General features: G+C 35.3%; 2 protein-coding genes and 1 long non-coding RNA gene across 4 annotated transcripts; 2 read left to right on the top strand and 1 right to left on the bottom strand.

Moving 5' to 3' along the window:
• The first annotated feature begins 356 nt into the window (after positions 1 to 356).
• LOC145952621 (uncharacterized) lies at positions 357 to 6,398 on the top strand. The gene is made up of 2 exons (XR_014430096.1): positions 357 to 1,874; positions 5,157 to 6,398. It is a non-coding gene; the product is annotated as an uncharacterized LOC145952621 (long non-coding RNA).
• Positions 6,399 to 7,832: 1,434 nt separating this feature from the next.
• LOC109812748 (uncharacterized) lies at positions 7,833 to 12,971 on the top strand. Of its 2 annotated transcripts, XM_083065823.1 has the most exons (7): positions 7,833 to 8,594; positions 8,688 to 8,882; positions 9,125 to 9,262; positions 9,414 to 9,536; positions 9,626 to 9,879; positions 10,630 to 10,733; positions 11,612 to 12,971. In XM_083065823.1, exons 1-7 carry the CDS (start codon positions 8,391 to 8,393, stop codon positions 12,025 to 12,027), a joined length of 1,434 nt encoding a protein of 477 aa, XP_082921949.1. In that variant the 5' UTR covers positions 7,833 to 8,390; the 3' UTR covers positions 12,028 to 12,971. The 2 variants fall into 2 exon arrangements, with proteins under 2 accessions (XP_082921949.1, XP_082921950.1); XM_083065824.1 differs by lacking the exon at positions 10,630 to 10,733 and having other exon boundaries at positions 7,834 to 8,594; positions 11,612 to 11,820.
• A 9,460-nt stretch (positions 12,972 to 22,431) lies between these two features.
• LOC145952807 (putative WRKY transcription factor 54) lies at positions 22,432 to 25,524 on the bottom strand. Its single transcript, XM_083065825.1, has 3 exons — positions 24,642 to 25,524; positions 24,051 to 24,155; positions 22,432 to 23,802 (listed from the first exon to the last, which is right to left on the bottom strand). The coding sequence occupies exons 1-3, from the start codon at positions 25,007 to 25,009 to the stop codon at positions 23,373 to 23,375; spliced, it is 903 nt and encodes a 300-aa protein (XP_082921951.1). The 5' UTR covers positions 25,010 to 25,524; the 3' UTR covers positions 22,432 to 23,372.
• Positions 25,525 to 27,260: the final 1,736 nt, after the last annotated feature.

The following is a 27,260-nucleotide window of genomic DNA, read 5'->3' as shown; positions in this document are numbered from 1 at the left end:
TACTTTTTATATACTAGCTCACTGTATAATTAAAGGACTTTTGTAAAAGTTATTGACAAAAATGGTCTGACACTTATGCTTATCAATGAAGAGTGAAGTTTAATCTTCCACTTAAATATAAAGTTGTAATTAAAGATATTATTCTTTATACATATATATATATATATTTATTTATTTATAATAGACAAACTAAATAAGAAAGGGTTGTATCTACTTGTTGAAAAAAAAAAAAAAACTATTGTGGTTGTGAAGTGAAAGCTACTAACAAAAAATAATAGCGTAGTTACCTCCATATCTTGAACTTTGAAGCACTTGTAATTAACATGGTTTCAAATTTTCGTAGTAGAGATCGAAGCGTTAGAAGGAGATAAACCTATTAGAAAACAAAAAGGGTATTTGAGAAGATGTGAGAGTATTATTCTTGAACAGCATAAGATCTTCATCAGCATATGGCTATACTCTTCTTGAGCTGCACTTGTTTTGCTAACAAGTTGACTATGATGATTCGGAAAGTGGCGTCCTCTCATAAGTGCTTCTGTGGCCATTAAACGATCAAAAGGGTTATTCTCCATCGCAGAGCCGATCAGTTCCGAGCTAGTACTAATTAGTTAATCTATTTTTGGTTTTTATCCACTTTTCTGTTTAGGCGCAATTTTTTAATTAGGAATCTCGAGATAAGATCGACAAGTGCAAGTGCTAAAACCAACTTTTCCACTCTCCAATGCAAAGTGTGAGACAACCAACGATGGTCTACAAGGAACATGCAGAATGACGTCACTAGGATTGCGTATAGGGCTCGAGTTGTGACGTTAGCCACCTCTGAGATGAATTAATTACTCAATTAAATATAAACAACATAACATATGTAGTTAGGGTGCACACAAATTTTTAGTTTGAAACTAATCTTATCTTCATATCATTGTAGAGTACTCAGCATATATACCTTATTCTTTCTCCCTCTCTAGATCTGCATATATATCCTCTCCCCAAATGGTACATTTCCTGCTAATAACACTCTTTAACCAGCGGCTATGACCCATGATGGCAAGCCAAAACGTCACTGAAGAAATCATGTTAAATGAACCAGTGTTCTTAGTTACTAACTCACATTTATCTTGCAATTCTTCTTGGATTCCTTTATCTGCTTCAAGACTTTGTTCCTAATTTGATGATCATTTCCTTTTTGTTGTCCATTGCACTAGGTGAAGGATGCTCACAGTTAGGGTATCCAACAACATTATCTAGGTGGATTGTTAAGCAAATAATGAATTAATAGAATTGAGTCTTTTTGTTTCTTTGCAAATTATTTTCTCTCCCAAACTTTTGTAGCTTGTTCCTTTAACATTGGTGCTTCCATTCTCAATCTCATTCTCACTAACTTTATGCTAGAGATGCCGATAGCATTGTTTAATGCAGACAGTAACGCCTAATAGTAGGCTCTTTGCATTAAAGAAAATACTTCATTATTACTAGAACACCAAAGGTGGTTAAAAGCTGTGATAACTACTAGTGAAAAAAGACCATTATTTACGACAGGATATTATGTCAAGTGAATTTATCATGCATAAAAAGTGAGGTGATGAAAAATTTGTAAAAATGGTCAAATTTTCTACGTCAGGTTTCGTTTTATTTATTTATTTATTTCTTTTTATGTTGGATAAATAACATTTAACATAGAAAGTTATTTTTTATGAAGGGTAAAACAACACAAAATATGGATTTATTGACTTTTTTGCACTCACCATCTTTATAACTCCGGCAACTGTGTCAAAGTCTCCAGTGGCTGCATCCAAGGCTCCAGTTATGTCGAAAGGCTTCAACGACCTCCTTCACCTACTCCTTTGTTCAAGTCACGGGGACACAACTCCAACTAGGTAGGTGATTTTTCCCCCTTTTTTGTTTGTTTTTGTTTTCCATTTTCCTTTTGCGTTTTTTCTTTTTCAATAATTGTATGGGTTAGTTGATATAATTTGAAATTTATGGTTGATTGTACTAATTTGGAGATGATTTAGGGTTAGAATTTTGTGATTTTGGGGTATTAAGGGCATGTATACCAATTGTTTGCGGAAATGTTTGAATGAGCTTCTTGTTGTTTCATGATGTCCTTAGGAGCTGTTTTGGGGTAATTTGGTGGTGGTGTTCCATAGTGGTTGTTTTGAGATTTTTTAGCATTTGATACTTAATAGGGACTATGATTGTTTTGAATTTTGAACTCTATGCTTCTATTTAACCGGGACTAATTGAGTGTTTGTTGTGCTATATTGAGGTTCGTACTTTGTTAGACATGAGCACCTTGATAACACAAATTCATATATAGTCATCTTTATATAGTTTGAAATTAGGGTCACCAACAAATCAATTAGAATTAGAGACACCAAATTAGACTTTAACATATATGGTTATATTAATTTGACCTATTTAAATAAAAACATATTTTAGGTTTATTCAACTAAATTATAAGTTCAAAAATAAAACAAAAAAATTATACAGGTACTCATAATCTAGTTAAGTAAACCAAAAATAAATTTTAGGTTTGTTTAGTTACATTATAACTTAGTAATATTTGTTAAATTTTTATACTTAGAAATAGTTTAGTTACTTAAAACTTAAATATATTTTAGTTACCTAAATAATTAGTAATAGACTCGGACCTTTATAATAGTTCGGGTAAGAAAGCATGATAAAACATAAAAATTGTAGAAAATATAATTTTAAAAATTTAAAATATAAAGTGTAAAATGTAAAATGTAAATCGGAAAATAGTAATGAACTTGGCCAATGTAAAATATAAAATTAAACAATTAAGATATAAACTAAAAAGATTTAATTAAGTTAAAATTTAAATTAAATAAAATTGTATTAATAACATTTCTATCAGAAAATTTCATAAAATAAGGAAAACATTTACTTCCAATATTATAAACCTTTATTTCTGTTCATGATCCAATATGTGAGATCTTGCTTGTAACTTAACAAACTTCCTCTCAAACAAAGCATAGTTTTAACCTCTCTTTAGCGATTTTTTTTCATCTATAAGTATTCAATGAGGATTTTTAGAGGGTCGTTAGAGCTTTAGTCACAACTGCCCAATTTTAGATACTTGTACCATTGTTTGCTGATGGAGGAGGCCCATGGGCTAAGGGTCCAACTACTAGAGCAATGGCAAGAAGGATGCATGAAGAGTGGGCCCAAGCCCAAGGAAAGCCCACCACTTTATTTTGTTGGGCTTTGTATCAAGCCCATTAGATTAGGGTTAGTATAGGAGTAGGCCTTAGTGCCATGTATTTCTTTTGGGCCTTGTATTTTCGGCCTAGTAGTATAGGAATTTCATTTGAAGGTCATTTGAATTTAGGTTAATTAGAGTTACATGTGAAATTACATTAGCATCTAATTAGAAGCACATTTGGTGTGCATTTCGGCCATGTGCAACACATGCACATGGTGTGATCCGAAATGCAACTCAAATGACCTCCTAATTACATGCCAAATGTGTGCACATGGGGGGGTGACCGGTTGGCACCAAAATTTGAATTTTAGAATTCAAATTTTGGCGCCTAGAGTTAAGATAACCATACCATGGTTTTACTTAACTCTAGGTAAACCCAACTTAAACCCTTAACCTAATTTAGCCTATAAGTTCCTTATGACCGAGTTATGTAGCTACTTTGGACATTATTGAATGAGTATTCTTCTCAAAGAAATCTCTTCTCCGAAGTCACTTTGCTTCTAGCCTCTACCCTCCTTGAGAGCTTCTCCTTGTAGAGCTAGGACACCATATCTTCTTAGGACTTAGCTTGTATGCAAGCCTAGGTCACCTTGCTCCTTTGAGGCGTCTCAAATCCTTGAAGAATCATCTAAGGAATCCGAGAAGGAGTGAAGAATCCATGTGCATCCAAGAGGAAGCACATCAAGTGGTATCAAGAGCTTCGGTCTTCAAGAGATAAGTTCATCTTCTTGAATTTTGATCCGTGGTTCCAACTTGTTCTTGTGTTCATCTTGAGTTCATCTTGTTCAATTTTTGAGTTCATGTCACTATTGAGTTGATTCCTTCCTAGATCTAGTTTTTGTTTCAAAATTTGATGGATCTAGTTTGTATTGCTTGAATGATTCATATGCGCCTATGTTATATGCTTTCATGAATCATGCCAATTTCTTCTTGTTCTTAATAGGAAAATTCTGCCTATGTTCGTTTTACTTTTGTTGAGTCATAATTGAAATTTTATTCGGTCAATTGTATGTTGAGTCTTTTATTTTGAAATCCATGTCTAGTAGGATTGTGTAGTTCTTTGATGTTCATCATTCCTAGCTTTGCTTGAGTAGTCCGTTTGAATTTTTTTGTTTGAGTAAATTTGGATTCATTTTATGGATTTGGCCGAGATCTATTGTCTTTGGTAAAAGCTTATCATTTTGATTTTTGTTTGAGTTCATAAACTACTACTAGATCATTAGTAGTTTTCTTAGAAATTTGTAGGTTTCCAAAAAAAATTTAAAATGTCTTGAAAATTTCTTGAATCCGTGAGGTTTGATTTTGTTTCATTGGTGTGTGCTGGAAAATTGTGTTTGGATTGCAATTTGAATTTGAAAATTGGAGCCAAAACCGTGCATGTGCTACATAAACCAAACAAGCATCAAAAGCATGTCACATGTTCATTACATTTTAACCTAATTTGTGTGGCATTTGAATTTCAATTTGAATCCGGTTTTGGTGCTTCATTTAAGGTGACCGAGAATTTGTGAGGTTCTTTTGAATTAAAAGAAAAAGGCAACTCCTAAGATTTAAAAAAAAAAAGAAGAAAATTCAAAATCAAAAGTGAATTAAAAAAAAAAATGCTAAACCTAATTTGAAAAGCAAAAGCCAAATTAAGGAGTTTAGTTTCTCAATTTGTTCTTCTCGGTTTCTACTTGTTTTGGATTCATTAAAAGAATTTTTCAACTCATCTATTTTGAGTGTTTTGGTTTTGTGCATCTACTCTAGAACTATTCCTAGGTCATTTCCTTCTAAGTTCTAGTCAACTACTTCATTGGTGTCATATAAGCTTGTCACTACTTAATCTATTCTTGTCTTCTTTTCCTTCCATATTTTCTTTTGCTGTTCTTATCTTGTGCTAATCAAAGAGTGACCTAAGCTTGACCTAGCCTATCTTCTTGGAAGCTAGTTCTACAAGGGTCATCAAAAGAAGCCTAAGGAAAGGAGGAGGAAGGAAGAAAGAAGTGGCTTGCGGTTTTTGACTTCTTAAACACAAACCATAAACACCTCTTGGCTGGAAATTTGGTGGCGGCTGGACTGGAAAACCGTGAAGCATCTTGGAGTTTAATTTCATTTGTATTTGAATTTAAAAAAAAAAAATGTATAAGCATTAGTGACGGATTTTAGTGACCGATTTTACCTTACTAATTTGAATTTTGTTGCAAAATTTGGTCACTAATCCATCACTAATTCTTTGTGGCTGTTTTTTTAATACTTCATTTCAGCCACTTGTTCTTTGTTGTTATACTTTGTATTTGGCCTTTACAAGGAGTGTCTTGGGAGTGTCTTTGGTACACAACCATCTCTCCTTAAGTTTACAATTTTCGTTAGTACTTGGTGGGAGTGGTCCTTGATTGATCTTTGGTATCTCTCAAGCTCTCACCTTAGGACACGTTTAGGTAGTTTAATTTTTGTTGCTTAATCCTTGTTTTAATTGCTTTTATACGCCTAGCTTATCATAGTTCACAAAAACATCAAAAATCATTTTCATTGAAAAGAATTTGGTAGAGATTAACTACAAAGGGGATTAGTAATTTTTACTTGAAGAGGCTTGGTTTTTAAGTGGCTCCTAGTAGCTCACCTCCCTCCAAAGTTCAATTTGTATACATAATCCTCTAAGTACTTTGATGGAGGACCATCCATGGTACTTCATGTGAAACCCATCACATGGTCCAATGCTATGACTAATTTTGAGTAGTGTAGGATTTATTTGGTTTATTCCAATTTTACCCTTGTATTTTGGGGTGTTTAGGACTTAGAATTTATTTTCTTTTGTATTTCTCATTTTACCCTTGTATTATGGGGTGTTCTAGATGATTAGGGTTTTAATTTTGGGCTAGGGTTTAACATTAGGAGGTGACGCATTTTTTGGTGACCTTGGACCTATTTTTGGTGTTAGAAAGGCTTAGGCCCAAGTGGAGGGCAAAGGTTGCATGGTCTTAACATGCACCTAGATATAGCCAATCTAAACCCATAGATTCCATCCTTGGCCACCAAGTTGCATCTAGGGTTCATTTGCATTTCATTTGGAATGCATTTGCCTACTCCAAATGCAACCCTAGATGCCTCCCCTCCTATAAATACCCAACACCCCACCACTTGTAAATACTTTGGATGTATATGAATTTGAGTGAGCATTCTTATGCCTCAAGTCCCTATCCTTAGTCCCTAGCTAAATTCGGCTAGCCTACCTTCATTCTCCACCCTTGGAGAGTGATACCTAGAGTGGCCTCCACCTACCTTGGAGTGAGCCAACTTTGAGCACCCAAACACCTCCACCCTAAGTGCTTCCGCCCAAACACCATCATTTCACGCCAACTTCCTTTCCTTCACCATATATCCTCCTTTTGTCCACCTTGTTGAACCTAGATCAAGGGCAAGGCTTCCTCTCCTTCATCTCTACATCATTTCATGGAGAAGGAACCCATCAAGTGGTATCAAGAGCCAAGGTTCTTCAAGGGTAACATCTAGTACTTTTGTGTCTTCTTTGAGTCTTCTCTTTGTATTTTTGCTTTCGGTCACTTTCTTCCTCCTTGCTTTCTTTGTGTGGCCGAATAGCTTTAGGGTTCACACCTTGTCCTTGTGAGCCTTCCATGCCATTTTAGGTTTCCATGTTTTAGGGTTGCCATGCTTTTCATTTTTCTTGAGTCTCATATGAAAATGCCATAAACATGCTTTTTGATTTTTGAATCCACCTAAGTTTTGTCATTACTATTTCCTATATTTTGTCTACATAAATTCCATGTATGTGCCAAACACTTTGCATGAAACACATGAACAAAATATATGCCATATTGCATGATAGTGGGCGTGACATTTAGAAGCTTTTTAGAGGTCATTCATGCATGCTAAATAGTCCTAGCATGTTCCTTGTAATTTTGAGTTTCCATGTGTGAAATGATTCCTTGCACATACATATAACTTGCTGCCCACTTTTTCCCTTGCATTCCACTTGTTTTGGTTAATTTTGTATGCTTAAAGGAACCCTAAAAGAATATAAGAGGTGGCTGAAAAAAAAAAAGATTGTGCAAACAACTTGTACTAACTAGTACAAAACCATTTCCACTAAAAGATTCCTTAAGGTCCCTCTAAGAAACCGCCACTTGTCATCACTTCTTCTCCTAAATTTTTAACCTAATTTTTGACCATCCACAAGTGCAAAACCTAAGCAACATATGGGCTTAATTTAACAAAAAAATTTCGGACCCAAGACATATTAAAAAAAGAATTGCCGTGAAAAGAAAGAAAAAAAGAATAGAACAAAAAAAATTCTTGGACCAAAAAGGACTTGTTGCTAGACTTGTGGACTTGGACAATTACCTATGCATTTGGGAGTTGGACTTATGACATTTTGACCTTGTTTTGGGACTTTCCTTTGGCTGGACCGAAACACCAAAAAGAACTTAATCAAGTGGACTAAACACTAACCTAATTCTAGTGCCTTTCTAGGATTATTCACTACTACAAAAACAATATACTACGTCGGGCTTTCTACATCGATTTTTGAATAACCGATGTAATAAAAATGAACGGTGGCACTTTTGTAATTATTTAATAAGTTTACATCAATTAAGTAAAGGACCGATGTAGTATTGCAGTAGTTTCACACTTGTAGAGTCACAATCTTCTCCCTTTCCTAACCCTATTTCCTTCAGTCGTGACGCACAAAGGAAATTTCCTCCGCCGCCCTCATGTTCGCGCCGCCCAGCATCATGTCTCGCAATGCTGTCGCAGCCTGGAGAAGATCATGCCCGTTCAGAAGCATACCTGCGTCGGTCAGTGCACCCGCTTCAAGGCCTTCGTTGTTGTCGGCGACAACAACAGCCACGTCGGCCTTGGCGTCAAGTGTAGCAAGGAGGTCGCCACCGCCATTCGCGGCGCTGTCATCCTCGCTAAGCTCTTCGTCATCCCCGTCAAGAGAGCCCCACACCGTTCCCAGCACTGCTGCACGTCGTCGCAGTTGCGCGTCGCTGGCGCTGCGTGTTGCTGCCGCTACGCACCGCGGCGCAGTTCTTCTAGGCACCAACGCCGATTCATAAAACAGAAGAGGAATGGAGGCTCCTTCTCTCTCCTGATCAGTTTCAGATCCTTTGCCAGAAAATGACTGCGTATATGTAGACTTATATCAGATCCTTTAAAACAAATGTCTGTGCAGGCATATGTTGATGCAATTAATGGTCACAAGCTTCAAAATGGACATGCAAATCATGCATGGCTGTGTCTTGATCTTTTAGATGTCCTCTGCCAGCTAGCTGAGAAGGGTCACGCCAGTATTGTTCGATCAATCCTTGAGTATCCCCTTAAACACTGTCCGGAAGTCTTGCTTCTTGGGATGGCACATGTTAATGTACAATTTATTGTATTCATATTTTTTGGTTCTCCACTGTATCCCATTTCATGTCTTTTCTTGATATGAAGTTTGCATTTGTTGTTCTTGCAGACTGCCTACAACCTCCTGCTGCGGGAAGTATCTTTGATTGTTTTTCCCATGATTGTCAAAAGTGCTGTAGGCAGTGGGATGATTCTACACCTTTGGCATGTTAATCCCAGTCTGGTCCTTAGAGGGTTTATTGATTCTCAAAACAATGATGCAGACAGCATTATAAGAATTGTGGACATCTGCCAGGAGCTTAAGGTTGTTCTCTTGTTAAGTGTATATTTATCATTTTGTATGATTTCATGATAGATAGATTTCACTGTTAGTTATCATGATTTTTCTTGTTTGAATCTAATCTCTGTTCAAATAAGCCATTTTCACTTTCCTTGAGTCCTTTTGTTTCCTTGCAATAAGCTTTTCAGTTTGTCTTCATGAATGCCAATCTCGTCTCGATATTGTTTTTTGCCATTTTTAACACATGTTTTTTATTTGTCATACAGATTCTATCATCTGTGGTGGAAACTATCCCCTCTTATTATAGTATAAGGTTAGCAGCTGTTGCATCAAGAAAAAAATTCCTTGACCTTGAGAAGTGGTTGAGTAGCAACTTAACTACGTTCAAGGAAGTCTTTTTTGAGGTAATAATGTTTTCCCTCATGCCTTGATTTATAATTTTTAAAGACAGTACAATTACATATTTTTTCATTCTTTTGGTCTTGTGCATTTTTAGTTCGACTCTAAATTTATTGTAGCAGAATAATGGCTGATGTTGTTAGGCTTACTCTGCAGGAGTGCCTCAAGTTCTTAAAGGATGCCCATTTTGGTGGATCACAGAACCTTTCTGGCAAATCTTTTCATCAGTCTGGTGCTGTTCTTAGTCTATACAGCGAGACAACTGCTACCGTCTTGAAGGTTATACATCAATCATTTTGTTTCCCTGCCTGTACTAGTCTTATTTGATTTTCATTTTTATTGTGGGATTTGACCTTTTCCGATTTCAGGTTCTTAAATCCCATACTGACTCAGTTGCCTCTGGACAACTTTCTGAAGAGTTGGAAAGGCTGCATATATCTATTATAGATTCGAATCCGAGGCTTCAAAATGGTGGGACTGCTGATTCATCTACTTCTGATGGATATTCAGAAGACGTTGAAGCAGAAGCAAACACCTTATTCCATCAAATGTTTTCTGATCAGTTAACCATTAATGCAATGGTCCAAATGCTTGCTCGATTCAAGGAATCATCATTGACCAGGTTATATTTTTTAAATTTCATTTAGACAGTCCATTTCTTTAAATAACATCCTAGTATTGTATTATTTTTGAAGCTCAAGTTCAAAAAAAACTTTTTGTGGATTTGTGATAGGTAGTAACCTTTCTATAGTGGTTCTTTAAGCTTACTGTATCTATTAATGGCCCTTAGACCTTGCCCGAGGGGAAGGAAATTTAAACTTTCAAGGTCAAGTTCATGTGTATGTTCTTGTTCTTTGTTTGGAAATTCTGTCAATGGCATCATATGTATCTTTTTATCTTACAACTTTAGATAATATATAATCTATCAACTATTGAAATTTTTTGTAAATCATTTAAAAAATACATTAAATATTGTTTGATCCTTGAACCTGTTGTAGATCACCATTGTTAAGCATTTACTCTAAGTTTTCAACATAATGTTTTATGCATGATTGGACCAACTAAAATTCTATCATGTAGGTGAATCTGATCTGTATCTTCTTGTCTCATTGAAGATTGTTATCATCATGCTTGAATTGAGAATGTGCCTGTATTCTTTATAATAATAAGAAACTTGAACCTTACCATGCAGGTCCTATCTTAATTATGTATATTGTTATTGTATTTAAATTAAAGTAAACTTTAATTGGAAGTTTTTCAGGAATAATACATTACTAGATCTCTTTGATATCATTTGTTTCCAGATTGCTTAATTATTATGTGGTCCTTGGTTAAGTACTAAATTCCTGTCAATGTTGGTGCGAGTTAACAGGGAGAATTCAATTTTTGAATGCATGATTGCAAACTTGTATGAGGAGTATAGATTTTTCCCAAAGTATCCTAAAAGGCAACTTAAAATTGCTACACTTCTCTTTGGTAAGTTTGCTTTTGGCATTGCAGATGATTAAATTTAACTTCTTTTTAATGATCACCAGTGTATTGGGGTTTGTGTTGGTGTTTCAACTAGGCAACTTTAGATCTGAATTGGTAATTTGCAATTTAAGTAAAATTAAGATGCTGGACTTTGAGGTAATGAGTGAATGATTTCTAATGAATCATGTCATTAATAAAATAATAATATAAATAAATATTTGTCTAACTTATTATAATGAATGTCGAAAATAAATTATATATAATTGTGCAAACTTGAGTTAATACCATTGAGTATCAAATTGAGCTAAGTGGAGCTTTTACCAAGCTTGGTGGAGTTCATCCCATATTTTGATCCTTTTGAAATACTTAATTTGATTTCAACTTGTTTGCACTGCTACTGTTTGACAGTGCCTTCACTTATTTATTGAGGTGTTTTTATTAAACATTAATCACATCTTCTTTGTAATTATTAGTGTCATATATTGAACTGAGGTCAATGTTGTATACATAAGGCAGCATAACTACTTTTAGATGATGTGTTTTAGTAATTCTGTTTGCAGACAAAATTGACTGGGCTAAATTGAGTCTGAGACAATACTAGTTGTATACTTAAGAAAATTTATTCCTTCGAGACTTTATGTTTCTAACTTCTAAACTTGTAATCCTTATATGTAAACATCTCTTTTATGTAGTGCATACTAATTAAGAGGATTTCTGCATCATAGTTGTGTATGCTATATAACTTGATGTTTTTTCAGTATGCACTGCTTGCTTTAGCTAATGTTATCTGTGCACAGTTTTGGAACTAATGCATATACCTTTTTTGATACATTTTCTTGCATCATTTTACAATGTATTTATGTTTTTTTTACGTGTATCAGGTTCTGTGATCAAGCATCAGCTTGTAACACATCTATCTTTGGGGATTGCTCTTCGTTATGTTCCTGATGCATTGCGCAAGCCTGTAGATTCGAAAGTTTGTGTTGTTTTGAAGAGTGAATTTCTTTCTTGTTTTCATCTGGTATCAGGGTTGATCGTGCTTTCATGTTACATATGTTTTTGTTTGGAAGTCTGGCATTGGAGCAGTTTGTGGAACGTCTTATTGAGTGGATTTATGCATGATTTTTTTTTTCAAAAAAAATCAATCTACATCGGTTCTCAAGAGAACCGATGTAGATTTATGCTTAAATCTACATCGGTTTTTCAGAATCGATGTAAAAAACTATACATTTTCTACATCGGTCTATTCTACATCGGTTTTAGAACCGATGTAGATGGCTTTAAAGAACCGATGTAGAATGTGCATATTGTAGTAGTGATTCTTTGTGTGCTTCCTTTCCTTGATTGAGTCTTAATTTTTTGCTTGTCTTTCTTGGCCTCTTTTGTTTTGTCATCTTAAATCCTCTTTGAGTTTAGCCTTTCTTAATTATGCTTTTCAGTTTTTATTTCTTGGACTCTTGCTTTGGGTTGGTTTTAATTTCATTGTAGGTCAAAACCACTCTAGTCAATTTTCACACCTTTGGTGGATTTGAGTGGAGGGGTGAACCGAATCCAAGCCTAGCCTTTGGAGGGACTTACACCACACATAAAGGAGTGAACAAACACTTGGAGAGGTCTAACACGTTTGTTCATTGTGAAGGAACCCATTTGGAGGAGTTTGAAGACTTGAATCTTTGTTTTACTTGATTTTTGCTTAATTTTTCTCTCTCGGCCTCTTTGTGTTTTTGGCCTTAGCTTCTTTATTTTGGTTTGTAATTTGGCCATTATTAAACCTCTTCTACTTGGTTTTAGTTCGTGTAGTTGAAGGTGATTTGAAAACCTTCACCTAGGACCTCGACTAGAACATATTTTAAGTGCTTTCCTTTTGCATGTTTTAAAGTTTTTAGTAGTATAATTGCTTAGGACTTTATTTTTGTGCAATTACGTTTAGAAGGCTTGTTTTGCCTACTAGGGGTAACGTGCACACACTCACCTTTGATTGTGCCAATTCGTTTTTGTAAGAAAAAGTAGAAAAGGCTTAGTGATTTTTACTTGATAGGGCTTGGTTATTAAGTGATTCCTTGTAGTCCACCTCCCCTTGAAAGTTCACTTTGTGCACTTAGGCCTTTCCTACCTATCTTGCACCTTGAAAACCTTTAATTTGTGAAAACCTTTTATCACTCACTCTTTGTGAAAACCATTTTCAATCCCTTTTTGAAAAAAATTTGTGAAAACCTTTTTTTTTTATCAAAGATGAGTGATCATTCTAGTGTCCATGGTCATAATTCTCGTAGCACTAGGTCTAGTGTTAGGGATGAACTTAGGGAATTGAAAGAGTACCTAAGAAAAAAAGAAGAGGAAAATATAAAAAGAGAGGAAGAATTAAGAAGAAAAGAAAAAGAGTTGGAAAAGAATAATGATGAAATAAAAAGATTGCTAGAAAGATTAGTTGTGGGAGGAGAGGCTAGTGGTTCAAAACCAAGAGTCACTTCTCCTCAACCTTCAAGAGGAAAGGGGCATGTACATTCAAGTGTTCATGAGGAGGAAGGGCATCACACCCAACCTCCAAGTGATACGTTCTATAGTAGTCATCACAATGATGATTACTATCAAAGACCCCCAAGGCATCATAGACATAGGGAGTCTTCCAATAGGGAACCTAACATCACTCTTCCCCCATTTCATGGCAAAGATAATGTTGAAAATTATCTAGATTGGGAAATGAAAGTTGAACAACTTTTCTCTTGCCATGGAATAAGTGAAGATAGGAAGGTTTCTTTAGCAACCCTTAGCTTCCAAGGGCATGCTATGTATTGGTGGACCTCCTTAGAAAAAGAAAGGAGAATAAACCATGAACCTCCAATTCAATATTGGAATGAACTCCGTAGTGCCTTAAGAAGGAGGCATATTCCTCCATACTATGACCGAGAGCTTATGGATAAGCTTCAAAGATTGAAACAAGGGTCATCTAGTGTGGAAGAATATAGGCAATCTATGGAGTTGCTCATGATGAGGGCTGGGATTAGGGAGGAAGAGAGGACCACAATCTCTAGATTTCAAAGTGGTCTTAATCTTGAGATAAGAGACAAAGTTGAACTTTTACCTTATAGGGATTTAAATGAACTAGTTCAACTTTGTTCAAGAGTGGAGCATCAACTTACAAGAAAAACTTTTCGAAAAGAATCCACTCCCTCTTATTCCAAGAATTTTAAGAAGGAGGGCCACTCTTCCCTACCTTATCCCAAAGAAGAAAAAGAAAAAGAAAAAGAAAAACCATCTTTTAAGGCATCTTCCAAAGACACTAAAACAAGTGACATCAAGTGTTTCAAGTGTCTTGGCCGTGGGCACATTGCTTCACAATGTCCCACCAAAAAAACCATGCTTTTGAAAGGCCAAGATCACTATAGTAGCCTTGATGAAGCTACTTCCTCATCTTCAAGAGATGAAGAAGAAGTTTTAGAATCCGAGGAAGAAATCTTACCTTGTGAAGGAGACCTATTGTTGGTTAGAAGGCTCCTTAACAATCAATCTAGTGAAATTGACCAATCACAAAGAGAGAACTTGTTTCAAACAAAATGCAAGGTCTTAGAAAGTACTTGTTCTCTCATTGTCGATAGTGGGTCTACTTCAAATTGTTGTAGTACTAGATTGGTTGATAAGTTAGCCTTGACTACAAAACCTCATCCTAAACCTTACAAAATGCAATGGATCAATGAGGAAAGAGGTGTTGTAGTTAACCAACAAGCAAACATACCAATCTCTATTGGCAACTATAAAGAAGATGTTTTGTGTGACATAGTGCCATTAGAGGTTAGTCATGTCTTGCTTGGCAGGCCATGGCAATTTGACAAGCACATAATCCATGATGGCCTCACCAATAAAATAAGTTTCCAACACTTAGGTAAGAAGTTTGTGTGGTGTCCTCTATCACCCTCTCAAGTGAATGAGGACCAACTCAAACTAAAGGCTAAGAAAGATGATGAAGAGAAAAGCAAAAACAAAAACAAAAAGAAAAGAAAAGAAAAAAAGAATTTTTCCTTTGAAGAAAAAGGGCTAGATTCAAGTGAACCTTAACCCTTGTGCCATCCTCTTTTCTTTGGTGCCAAGGAAAGATGGCAATAGAGGATGTGCACCATTTTAGAAAGCCATCATTAAATAAAAGGCACCCAATCCTAAGTTAGATGATTTGGTGAATGAATTGCATGGGTCAATAAATTTTAAATGGTGATGCCTCTTTGGCTCTTCCCTTTTGCCCTAAGCACCTTCATTCAACAAATTATGTACTTAAGGATTGCATAGTTAAGTTTTAATATTTTACTCCCCTAATTGTGGTTTCACTTCTTTTGAAGGATCAATGGAATGGAAGAGCTTGAAGATTTGTGGTCAAATCCTTCTCAAGAAGGAGGGTATGATGGAGGACCATCCATGGTACTTCATGTGAAACCCATCACATGGTCCAATGCTATGACTAATTTTGAGTAGTGTAGGATTTATTTGGTTTATTCCAATTTTACCCTTGTATTTTGGGGTGTTTAGGACTTAGAATTTATTTTCTTTTGTATTTCCCATTTTACCCTTGTATTATGGGGTGTTCTAGATGATTAGGGTTTTAATTTTGGGCTAGGGTTTAACATTAGGAGGTGACGCATTTTTTGGTGACCTTGGACCTATTTTTGGTGTTAGAAAGGCTTAGGCCCAAGTGGAGGGCAAAGGTTGCATGGTCTTAACATGCACCTAGATATAGCCAATCTAAACCCATAGATTCCATCCTTGGCCACCAAGTTGCATCTAGGGTTCATTTGCATTTCATTTGGAATGCATTTGCCTACTCCAAATGCAACCCTAGATGCCTCCCCTCCTATAAATACCCAACACCCCACCACTTGTAAATACTTTGGATGTATATGAATTTGAGTGAGCATTCTTATGCCTCAAGTCCCTATCCTTAGTCCCTAGCTAAATTCGGCTAGCCTACCTTCATTCTCCACCCTTGGAGAGTGATACCTAGAGTGGCCTCCACCTACCTTGGAGTGAGCCAACTTTGAGCACCCAAACACCTCCACCCTAAGTGCTTCCGCCCAAACACCATCATTTCACGCCAACTTCCTTTCCTTCACCATATATCCTCCTTTTGTCCACCTTGTTGAACCTAGATCAAGGGCAAGGCTTCCTCTCCTTCATCTCTACATCATTTCATGGAGAAGGAACCCATCATACTTAGTCTTAACCTTGCATAAAAAACAATTGATTTTCAAAAATCATTTCTCAAAAAGCCCCTTTCTCCTATAGTGGAAGAGTTTTCTACTCCTCAAAGTGATAGTAATTCAAGTGATTACAATGACTTGTCAAAAGTAACACATGAATTAAGATCACTTAAGCTTTGGAAGAAGCAAGAAGCCAAGCAAAAACTTAAATAAAAACTTGAAAGAGAGGCTCAACTTGCTACTTTAGAGGAAGAGATTCGAATATTAAAGGAGAAAGAAGAAAAATTACACCACAAGCACCGAAGTAGACATAGCTCCCACCATAGTTCTACTCTAGGAGAGTCAATGAATGATGATAGCCTTGCTTTGGGAGATCATTATCAACCACCTCCTAGAAAAGTGCATAGGGCCCCCAAGCCAAGGGAATCTAGGGTAGATCTCCCTTATTTTCATGGGAAAGATGATGTTGAGGGGTACCTAGATTGGGAAATGAAGGTGGAACAAATTTTCACTTGTCATCAAGTGAATGAAGAAAGAAAAGTCTCCTTAGCAACCCTAAGTTTTCAAGGTCACGCCATGTATTGGTGGACTTCTTTAGTGAGAGATAGGCGTCTCCATAATGACCCTCCAATTCAATATTGGAATGAATTAAGGAGTACCTTGAGGAGGAGACATATTCCCTCTTACTATACTAGGGAGCTTATCAATAAGCTCCAAAGACTCCATCAAAAAAATATGACTGTGGAAGAGTATAGACAAACAATGGAGTTGTACTTAATGAGGGCTGGTATTAGGGAGGAAGAAGATATTACAATTGCTAGGTTTTTGAGTGGGTTGACTTTTGAAATAAGAGATAAAGTAGAGCTTCTCCCTTATAGGGATTTAAATGATTTGGTTCAACTTTGCATCAAGGTTGAACAACAAAATTTGAGAAAAGGTTCTAAAAGCTCATACTCATCATCTTTTTCAAAAGTTGACTACAAGAGGGAGGGCAAGAAAAATGATTTCGAAAAAAATACTTTCCCCTCTAAAAACCTAGACAAAGGTAAAGAAAAAGAAAAAGAGAAGAAAACAAACACTTCACACACTAGCACTAAGACTAGTGACATAAAATGCTTTAAGTGTCTTGGGAGAGGCCACATTGCTTCTCAATGCCCTACTAAGAAAGTTATGATTTTAAGGGGCCAAGACATTTATAGTAGCCAAGATGAAACTACTACTTCTTCATCTTCCAGTGAGGATGAAGAAGAAGCAAGTGAAGAAGAGTCATGTGAGGTTACTTACCCTTATAATGGGGAACTTCTTATGATGAGAAGGATCCTCAATAACCAACCTAGTGATACACTATCCCAAAGAGAGAACATATTTCATACAAGATGTAACATTTCAAACAAGGCTTGTTCTCTCATAGTGGATAGTGGATCTTGGTGCAATTGTTGTAGCACTAGGATGGTTGAAAAGTTGGGTTTGACTACCACACCCCACCCAAAACCTTATCAACTTCATTGGCTTAATGATGATGGGGATATGGTGGTCAACCAACAAGTGGAAGTAGAGTTTTCCATAGGGAACTATCAAGATAAAGTTAAATGTGATGTAGTTCCTATGGAGGCTTGTCATATTTTATTAGGTAGGCCATGACAATTTGATAAACAAACTCATCATGATGGCCTAACTAATAAAATAACTTTCACACATAAGGGTAAAAAGTTTGTGCTTCATCCTTTATCACCCTCACAAGTGATAGAAGATCAAGTACAAATGAAGGCCAAACGTGAGCACGAAAAAGGAAAACAAAAAAAAGTTGAAAAAAAAAAAAACTTCTAAAAATTGATGAAAAAGAGGATTCTAGAGAGATTAATGTTCCCTCTCTAGAGATAGTTCAAGAAGAGAGTTTTCAATCAAAACCTTTACACAAAACTTCTCTCTTTCTTGAATCATCATCTCATATCCTCATGTGTAGAGGAACATTAACTTGCACTGCCACATCTTCTTTGGAAACTACTCTACCTCTTGAGGTGAAAAATCTTTTAGATGAATTTGATGATATATTTCCCAAAGAAGGTCCAGTTGGACTTCCACCTTTTAGGGGAATAGAGCATCAAATAGATCTTGTGCCTGGGGCTAGTCTTCCAAATAGACCAGCTTATAGGACTAATCCACAAGAAACCAAAGAGATAGAGAAGCAAGTACAAGAGTTGTTGGAGAAGGGCTGGATTCAAAAGAGTCTAAGTCCTTGTGCTGTACCTGTCATTTTGGTGCCAAAAAAAGATGGAAAATGGAGGATGTGTTGTGACTGTAGAGCCATCAACAACATCACCATAAAATATAGGCACCCAATTCCTAGGCTTGATGACATGCTTGATGAATTGCATGGGTCATCCATATTTTCCAAGGTAGATCTTAAGAGTGGATATCACCAAATTAGAATCAAAGAAGGTGATGAGTGGAAAACCGCTTTTAAGACTAAGTTTGGATTATATGAATGGTTAGTAATGCCTTTTGGGCTTACTAATGCACCTAGCACATTCATGAGGTTGATGAATCATGCTCTTAGGGATTGCATTGGTAAGTTTGTAGTTGTTTATTTTGATGATATTCTAATCTATAGCCAAAGTCTAAGTGATCATGTGGATCACCTAAGACAAGTATTTCTTGTTCTTAGAGACAATCACTTGTTTGCCAATGTAGACAAGTGTACTTTTTGTGTAGATAATGTTATCTTTTTAGGTTTTGTGGTGAGTAAAAATGGGGTTCATGTGGACCCCGAGAAAATCAAAGCCATCCAAGAATGGCCTATTCCTACTAATGTAAGTGAAGTTAGGAGCTTCCATGGATTGACAAGCTTTTATAGGAGATTTGTTCCTAACTTCTCTACATTAGCTTCACCTCTCAATGAGTTGGTGAAGAAGGATGTAGCCTTTGAATGGAAGGAAAAACATAACTTAGCTTTCCAAGATCTAAAGCATAAGCTCACTCAAGCACCTGTTCTAGCTCTGCCTGATTTTTCTAAAACTTTTGAGCTAGAATGTGATGCTTCAGGACTTGGCATAGGAGCTGTGTTGTTACAAGGTGGCCACCCAATAGCTTATTTCAGTGAAAAACTTCATGGGGCTACCTTGAACTACCCTACCTATGACAAAGAGTTATATGCTTTAGTTCGTGCCCTTCAAACTTGGGAACATTATCTTGTGACCAAGGAATTTGTCATACATAGTGATCATGAATCACTTAAATATTTGAAGGGTCAACATAAATTAAATAAAAGGCATGCAAAATGGGTTGAGTATTTAGAACAATTTCCTTATGTCATCAAATACAAAAAGGGCTCTACTAATGTAGTAGCTGATGCTTTGTCAAGAAGACATGTTTTATTGAACACCCTAGGTTCTCAAATACTAGGGTTTGATGACATCAAGGAGTTGTATAAGAAAGACCTTGATTTTGCTAACTTTTATTCTTTATGTATTCAAAAACCTTACCAAGGTTACTATATTTCTGAGGGGTTTCTTTTTAAAGAAAACAAACTTTGTATACCCCAAGGATCTATTAGAAAACTTTTTGTTAGGGAAAGCCATGAGGGTGGGCTCATGGGGCATTTTGGAATTGAGAAAACTTTTTCTCTTTTGAAAGAGAAATTCTTTTGGCCTCATATGAAAAGAGATGTCCAAAGGTTTTGTAGTAGTTGCATTGCTTGTTTGCAAGCAAAGTCTACCACTAAACCTCATGGGCTTTATACCCCCTTGCCTATATCCTCTTCTCCTTGGGAGGACATTTCCATGGATTTTATCCTTGGTTTGCCTAGAACCCAAAGAGGCAAGGATTCCATATTTGTGGTAGTGGACCGTTTTAGCAAAATGGCACACTTTATTCCATGCCACAAAGTGGATGATGCAAGTCATATTGCTAAATTATTCTTTCAAGAGATTGTGAGACTACATGGGTTACCCAAAACTATAGTCTCTGATAGAGATGTTAAGTTCTTAAGCCATTTTTGGAAAACTCTTTGGGCAAGGCTTGGAACTAAACTTCTATTTTCTACCACATGTCATCCTCAAACTGATGGCCAGACTGAGGTAGTCAATAGGTCTCTAGGGACTATGTTGAGGGCAATCCTCAAGGGCAACAAAAAGTCATGGGATGACTACCTCCCTCATGTGGAGTTTGCCTATAATAGAGTGGTTCATAAGACCACCAACATGTCTCCTTTTGAGATTGTCTATGGCTTTAATCCTCTTACTCCTTTGGATTTATTACCTCTCCCTGATGTGGCTTCTTTTATCCATAAAGAAGGTACATCTAGGGCTGAATTTGTTAAGAAATTACATGAGAGGGTTAGAGATCATATTCAATCTCAAACTGAAAAATACCAAAAATATAATAATAAGGGTAGGAAGGAAGTTATCTTCAAGGAAGGTGACTGGGTTTGGCTACACCTTAGGAAGGATAGATTTCCTTCCAAAAGAAAGTCCAAGCTTAGTCCTAGAGGAGATGGACCCTTCCAAATCCTTAGGAAAATCAATAACAATGCCTATGTTCTAGATCTCCCTTCTGAGTATGGTGTTAGTTCTAGTTTCAATGTTTCTGATCTCTCTTTGTTTACAGGACTAGCTACCCTAGAGGAGGATGCTCTGGATTTGAGGTCAAATCCTCTTCAAGAGGGAGGGGATGATGGAGGAGGCCCATGGGCTAAGGGCCCAACTACTAGAGCAATGGCAAGAAGGATGCATGAAGAGTGGGCCCAAGCCCAAGGAAAGCCCACCACTTTATTTTGTTGGGCTTTGTATCAAGCCCATTAGATTAGGGTTAGTATAGGAGTAGGCCTTAGTGCCATGTATTTCTTTTGGGCCTTGTATTTTCGGCCTAGTAGTATAGGAATTTCATTTGAAGGTCATTTGAATTTAGGTTAATTAGAGTTACATGTGAAATTACATTAGCATCTAATTAGAAGCACATTTGGTGTGCATTTCGGCCATGTGCAACACATGCACATGGTGTGATCCGAAATGCAACTCAAATGACCTCCTAATTACATGCCAAATGTGTGCACATGGGGGGGTGACCGGTTGGCACCAAAATTTGAATTTTAGAATTCAAATTTTGGCGCCTAGAGTTAAGATAACCATACCATGGTTTTACTTAACTCTAGGTAAACCCAACTTAAACCCTTAACCTAATTTAGCCTATAAGTTCCTTATGACCGAGTTATGTAGCTACTTTGGACATTATTGAATGAGTATTCTTCTCAAAGAAATCTCTTCTCCGAAGTCACTTTGCTTCTAGCCTCTACCCTCCTTGAGAGCTTCTCCTTGTAGAGCTAGGACACCATATCTTCTTAGGACTTAGCTTGTATGCAAGCCTAGGTCACCTTGCTCCTTTGAGGCGTCTCAAATCCTTGAAGAATCATCTAAGGAATCCGAGAAGGAGTGAAGAATCCATGTGCATCCAAGAGGAAGCACATCATTTGCTCACATTAATGAGACGTTGCTTGACCTCCACACTGTTAGAAAAATTTTCGATACAAGAGATCTCACAGTTGAATCCATTATTTTCCATTGTCAAATACTCATTCAAGATTCTAAGCAAGTCACCTTAATATTGTTGACCATTGATTTTGATATCACTGTTGGACACCTAAGATTCACACACATACACATGCCTCCACATTGATATGATATGTGTCCATTTTGATCAGTTTAAACCTTCATGATTTTATTTTTAGTCATCTCTAAGAAGACTTTATACTAATGAAGACTATGTGTACTTTAATTATGATTCAATGATGTAAGATTTTGTTTGTATCCCAATAAAAGAAGAGTGAAAAATATTCACATCATTTTAGAAATAACTGATTCTCCCATATTTTGCAACCATCTCCTAATATAGTTTCACACTTGAAAATCACTTGCTCCCAAATGGATGGAATTATTGCGGACATACCCACATTGTGCTGCATGAAGTTGACATGGTGGTTTACAAGGAAAATAGTGCGACGATATATAGCTTCCAGTTTTGATATTCAACAGAAGTGAGTGTGGGAAAGGTAATGCATGGTACAAGAGAAAAGAGGATCTTAGCAACAGGTGAGGGAAAGAAACAATTGGAAGGAATATGGCCATAGTAAGTATATATATATGCATTGAGTAAACGGGTCAATGCACATAGAATTACAAATGCTATGAATGACCAATTTGAAAGGGATGTTGGAGAAGCTCACAAAGTAAGGAAGCTCAATGGGATAGAAAAATATGCTATGCCAAAGAAAAAGTCGCCAACCTTACACGGCAAACCAGCACGTTCTATATGCACTTCCTCATCAGAGTTGCACTGAATATTGTACATCAATGACCCACATATATAGAAAAAATCATAACACCGTACAAGAACTCAAAGAACAACAAAAGATACAATTAACCCTCTTTCCATATGGCAACAATTTGGTACAACGTTTTTCCTTTTCTAGACCATCGATCCCTTAAGTCATCAGCTCAAATTGACATCACAATTGCCATATACATTACAGTAGCATTTCTAAATTCCAATCCCAATTGAAATAATTTCGTATGATTAAATATATAAATAAAGCTACTATTAAATAGTTATAGTTAACTAACTAAATGATTTATATTTACGAGAGGTCCACTTAAAATTAACTAATGTTATTTATTATATTTTTATTAATTAATTTTTTATTTGAATGAAATTAAATAATATATTTTTATTTCTCTTATTTATTATATAACATTTTTCTTTATTTATTTCTTTTATTAAATTTTGTATTTAAATAATTTTAACTATAATTTTTCAAAATTTTAAAATAATTTAATGTCATATTTATTATAAGATTTGAGTAAATAAATATATCTAATAAAATTATTTTAATAAAAGATATTTTTGTAAAAAAAATTATATACTTAAAAATATATACTATTGTAACCGAACATAAAAATCTTTAATTTCCAAGAATCTTTTAGGAATCTTTACGAGTAATCAAACAGATTTTAACAATTTCTTAAAATCATGATTCACATAATTTGTAATTCTTAAAATCATGGTTTTTGGTTATAAGAAAACTTTTCTCCCATCAAACACATTTTAGAGTTAGTGAATTCTTTATATATATATATATATATATATATATATATATAATTACAATTTACAAAAACGTGATTTAGTTTATTTATTTGAAAATACTTTATAATGACATGCAAGCTAATCATGCATGTTAGTCAAAAATAAAATAAAAAATATTTGGTTTTCGGCCGCCATTCATGCATGTTAGTCATAAATAAAAATTAATCAGTTTTCGGCCGTGGGGTTCAAGATTGATATTGTTTTGACAAGATTTAAGATTGATAGGTTTTATTAAAGAAGCTAGCTGCCTAGCTAATACAATACAGATCTAAGCTCTGCAATTCTAACAAGATGAAGTTACCCTCCGAAACAAATACCTAGCCATCTAAAATCCAAACTGCTCATAAAAATTCTCAGCTTCAACGGGTTTAGTCGACGATAGCAAATTGGCATTCCTCGAATGATCATAAGAAATGTCTTGATCGTACAATAGGATGTTTTCTAATGCTGACAACTGACTTTTAGCAATGTGATCATCGTGAATCACTTCCTGGGGATCATGTTTGGTTGATGCAAGAAGTGATGATGGAAACGGGTTTTCTTGTTTGCTTTGAAGGTTGTTATTAAAGCTAAGTAATACGGAAGAGGCAGAGGGAGAAAGAAATTCCAAAATGATCTCGGGGTTCATAGGGCTTTTACAAGTGTGATGGCCATAATAAGTAGTTCGGTACAAAGGAGGGTCATCTTGAATTTTCTGCATATGTTTGATTGCTTCGCATCCTTGATCATTCTTGTAAGTGCACCTGTAGTAGCTCCTGCAACACGTATTTCAACCATGTTGGACTTAGAAATCAAAAGTGAGGCTTACGCACATATTAAGAAGAGTGCAATTGAGTGAAATAGAACTTGGTTCCATTATGAAAAGATAAAAAAAATAATATAGTTGATAGAAAAGATTTCATGATTAATTAGATTTTTTTTTTACAGAAGTTAGTAATTTGAATGAATACTTTGCAAAAAATAATATAGTAAAAGAAAAGGGTAATTTGAAATGGAACAATACTTGAGGTATTTGGCGTGCAATGTCTTTTTTTGTCCGTACTTTCTCCATGCATAGCCATCTTCATTCAGTACTGAGCTGTCTTTCTCCCAAGTTGGCGCATTTGATCTTGTATATGGTGACAAAGTTATCAATTTATGAATTCTTATATTTTCACAACTGTGATCCAATATCAATGAATAGAATATTTATGAAATATTGCCAAAAATCATAATTAGTGTATACTAATAATTGTGTCATCATGGTTATTTATGTTTGGAGCATTTAGCCAAGTTGCGATTTAAATCCTCTTATGATATTTTATTAGTAATCATCTCATTTATTATACCAAAAATATATTAAATATTTTCTTACTAATCATGTTATTTCTTACGAAAAGAAAGTATACAATCTAACACTCTTTTGAATACATTATTATAAATTAATTTATCAAAAATCATAAAATTTTGTAATATCCCTTCAAGATCAATAAGTTTCACATATAGTTGTATAGTTTTAATTAATAATAAATTTTTTTAGTAAAAAACATGTCTTAGAAAAGTTGCTATTTACTAATATCTTGTTGCTAGAAAAGACATGAATTAAAATTCTTACTTTCTCTTGTAGCACCCTCTTCGATTTTTAGGGTTGATAATATTGCGACTCTTGCAAGATTCATCCGGAGACTCCAGCTTTGGGAATTTCAAGGAAGACGATGCACCTCTGAGAGTGATAGTCGCTGCCACTTCATTGGAGACATGACTATTGGAGTTCAAAAGCAAAAGGGTATTTGTGAATGAACACAAGACCTTGCGCACAAGATCTTCAACAAATGGTAACACTGACTTTGACCCACCCTCCTCTTCAATACTAGTGTTCAATTTATCATGAACAAGCACTTCAAGTGCCTCATATGCCATGTCACGCCCTCTTATTAACTCTTCTTCCATTGCCTTTTTGCCATTTGGAATCTGATTCTCCATTATCCTTTTTGCTATTGTTAGTTAATTAACACTATATTATGGCTGCTGAACAATACACTGCCTTCGCGTTTTTATTCAACGTAGCACTTCCTCCACTTGCAAATTTAAAAATGTTACACTGTAGAGTATAGACAAAAATTCTTGAGCACAAATTGACTGGTTTGGTTCACAAGCTAGTGTTTTAGGTGAAGAACACGCACCAGTGAAAATGTGCAATGTAAGCAAGAGGGTTTTGTCTGATTGGGAGGTTAAGAGAGTTTGGAGAGAAGCAGTGTGTTTATTTGCAAGGAAATGCATGGTGAGGTCACAATGCTAACTTCATGCTGAGAACATAGCCACGTAGTTGACAATAATACCCTTAGGTTTTGCATGTTAGTTTAGTTATATTGAGTTCAGGGTAATTTGGGATATATGCACGTAAGGACAAGAGACAGGTAGGGGGATTGATTCTTTTTCTAGTTAACGTTTTGGTATTCTAGATTATATTAAGAATTCTATAATTTTCACTATCACTATTGTTGTTGGTTGATGTGTTTCATTTTATTTTGGTAAGGTAGATTACGTTTTAAATTTACTAACCCTAGCTGTTATCTTTTGAATGGTCGTTTGATTATTCCTGCAGACAAATCAAATATATTAATTTTACAATTCAAATAGAATTGTTGAAAACTAAGTTCTACATGGAATGACACCCTTAATTAGTTGGTGATGGTTGGAGGGTGCTATTTTTGGAATGACACTTTTAGTTGTAAAGGTCCACACGCTATTAGGGAGGAAATTAACAATTGGTACCCTAACTGATGACCATGGAAATTGGCACGTCACTTTCAGTTTCACTGCATTCTTTTTTTTTTCGTTCGTCCCTAGAGTATCTAGAACCGATAGTGATGACTAATCTCCTCGTTACGTTAGAGACACCTCAAAAGGTAGGATAGTTGGTCCCAAGATTTATAGTCCCAAGATTTAACAGGGCTGCATATACAAGGCAGGATTCGAACTCCTGACCTAACTTAAGCGTGGATCAATCCCTACCACTTAACCACATGTTTGGAATTAGTTTCACTGCATTCTTATTCCCAGGAAATAGGAATGTGTTTTTTCAAGAGACTTTAATCTTCTTTCACGCAATTCTCTTCAATATTTCTCCGGTTTCTTTGTCTCTTTTTCTCCTGACGTCTTGCTTTCATTTTTCTGTTTTTTCTGTAATTGTTTTAATTGCAGAAACAGTACATGGGAAAGAATCTATTTTGCTTTCTTCCAAAGTTAATAATCATTTCATTGTTTAAAATTATAGGACACTATAAATTTAATTTTAAAATAGTCCTTAAAATAAAGTGTTTCAGTTAAATTAATCTACTTTTCACCTTTATTTAACTATCAAAGTTTGCAGGCGGAGCTCAAAAAAAAAAAAAAATGGAACGGAGAAAATATTAAAAGATTCTGATATATAAATTAAATATATTTTATAATATTATTTTTTTATAGGTAATTTTAAGTATTTGAGTAATTAAGGTGTGTGAGTATTTAAAACTCTTGGAGCTAATTATTTAAATATTCACTATTTTCTTATTATTTTTTTACTTTATTAGTATAACACTACTTAAGTTTCATTCATATAATTATAAACTTTTAAACCATCTTTATCATTTTCAATCTAATCCAACCCTCATGGTTGGGATTTAGATTCAGTTACCCATCGAAAATTGTAAAAAAGAAATAAAATAAAATTATAAAAGATAATTCATCGGCCAACTCATCTAATGAATAAGAAAAACATAAATAATATTTCACTTTAATTTTTTATTATCAACAAATAAAGGTATATTAAAAGAGGTGCAAGGGTAGTTAACGCATATATAAATAGTTTTATTATCAAATTACCAAGTGACCCTTGTTTATATTCTTTTACAATTTTCACAACATTGCTAGTAGTCACAAAATTCCTATTCTAGTGAATAAGCCACACACACTACTTTCTCCGCTCCCTACATATTTGTTAATACTGCCTACACCGCCACATATACATAAGAAAGTACAACCCATCAAAAACCATTATAACCCTAATATAGGCGCCCCATTACAATCAATGCAAACAATACAACCCAAAGTTTGTGTGTTGTTGATCCACCAAAACTTTGTGCACTTTTGATGTTGGTTTTAGTCTCGTCGCTATTCTTGACAGACTTGTTCACTTTACTGATAAGGGATTAATGTGTCATCATTTCATACCACCACCACACCAATAATACTT

The sequence above is a fragment of the Cajanus cajan genome, chromosome 10 (assembly GCF_000230855.2).
Source record: "Cajanus cajan strain Asha chromosome 10, NIPB_CcT2T_4, whole genome shotgun sequence".
NCBI lineage: Eukaryota > Viridiplantae > Streptophyta > Magnoliopsida > Fabales > Fabaceae > Cajanus > Cajanus cajan.
The sequence above is the reverse complement of the archived record's forward strand: the minus strand, read 5'-3'. Positions and strand labels throughout refer to the sequence as shown.

Coding starts and splice junctions, on each gene's coding strand:
- LOC145952807 (XM_083065825.1), bottom strand. CDS start 25,009: ATGGAGAATCAGATTCCAAATGGCAAAAAGGCAATGGAAGAAGAGTTA. Junction 24,156..24,641: donor AGAGGGTGCTACAAGAGAAA/GTAAGAATTTTA, acceptor ACCATATACAAG/ATCAAATGCGCCAACTTGGG. Junction 23,803..24,050: donor TTGCACGCCAAATACCTCAA/GTATTGTTCCAT, acceptor TACGTGTTGCAG/GAGCTACTACAGGTGCACTT.
- LOC109812748 (XM_083065823.1), top strand. CDS start 8,391: ATGTCTGTGCAGGCATATGTTGATGCAATTAATGGTCACAAGCTTCAA. Junction 8,595..8,687: donor TTGGGATGGCACATGTTAAT/GTACAATTTATT, acceptor TTGTTCTTGCAG/ACTGCCTACAACCTCCTGCT. Junction 9,263..9,413: donor TCAAGGAAGTCTTTTTTGAG/GTAATAATGTTT, acceptor CTTACTCTGCAG/GAGTGCCTCAAGTTCTTAAA.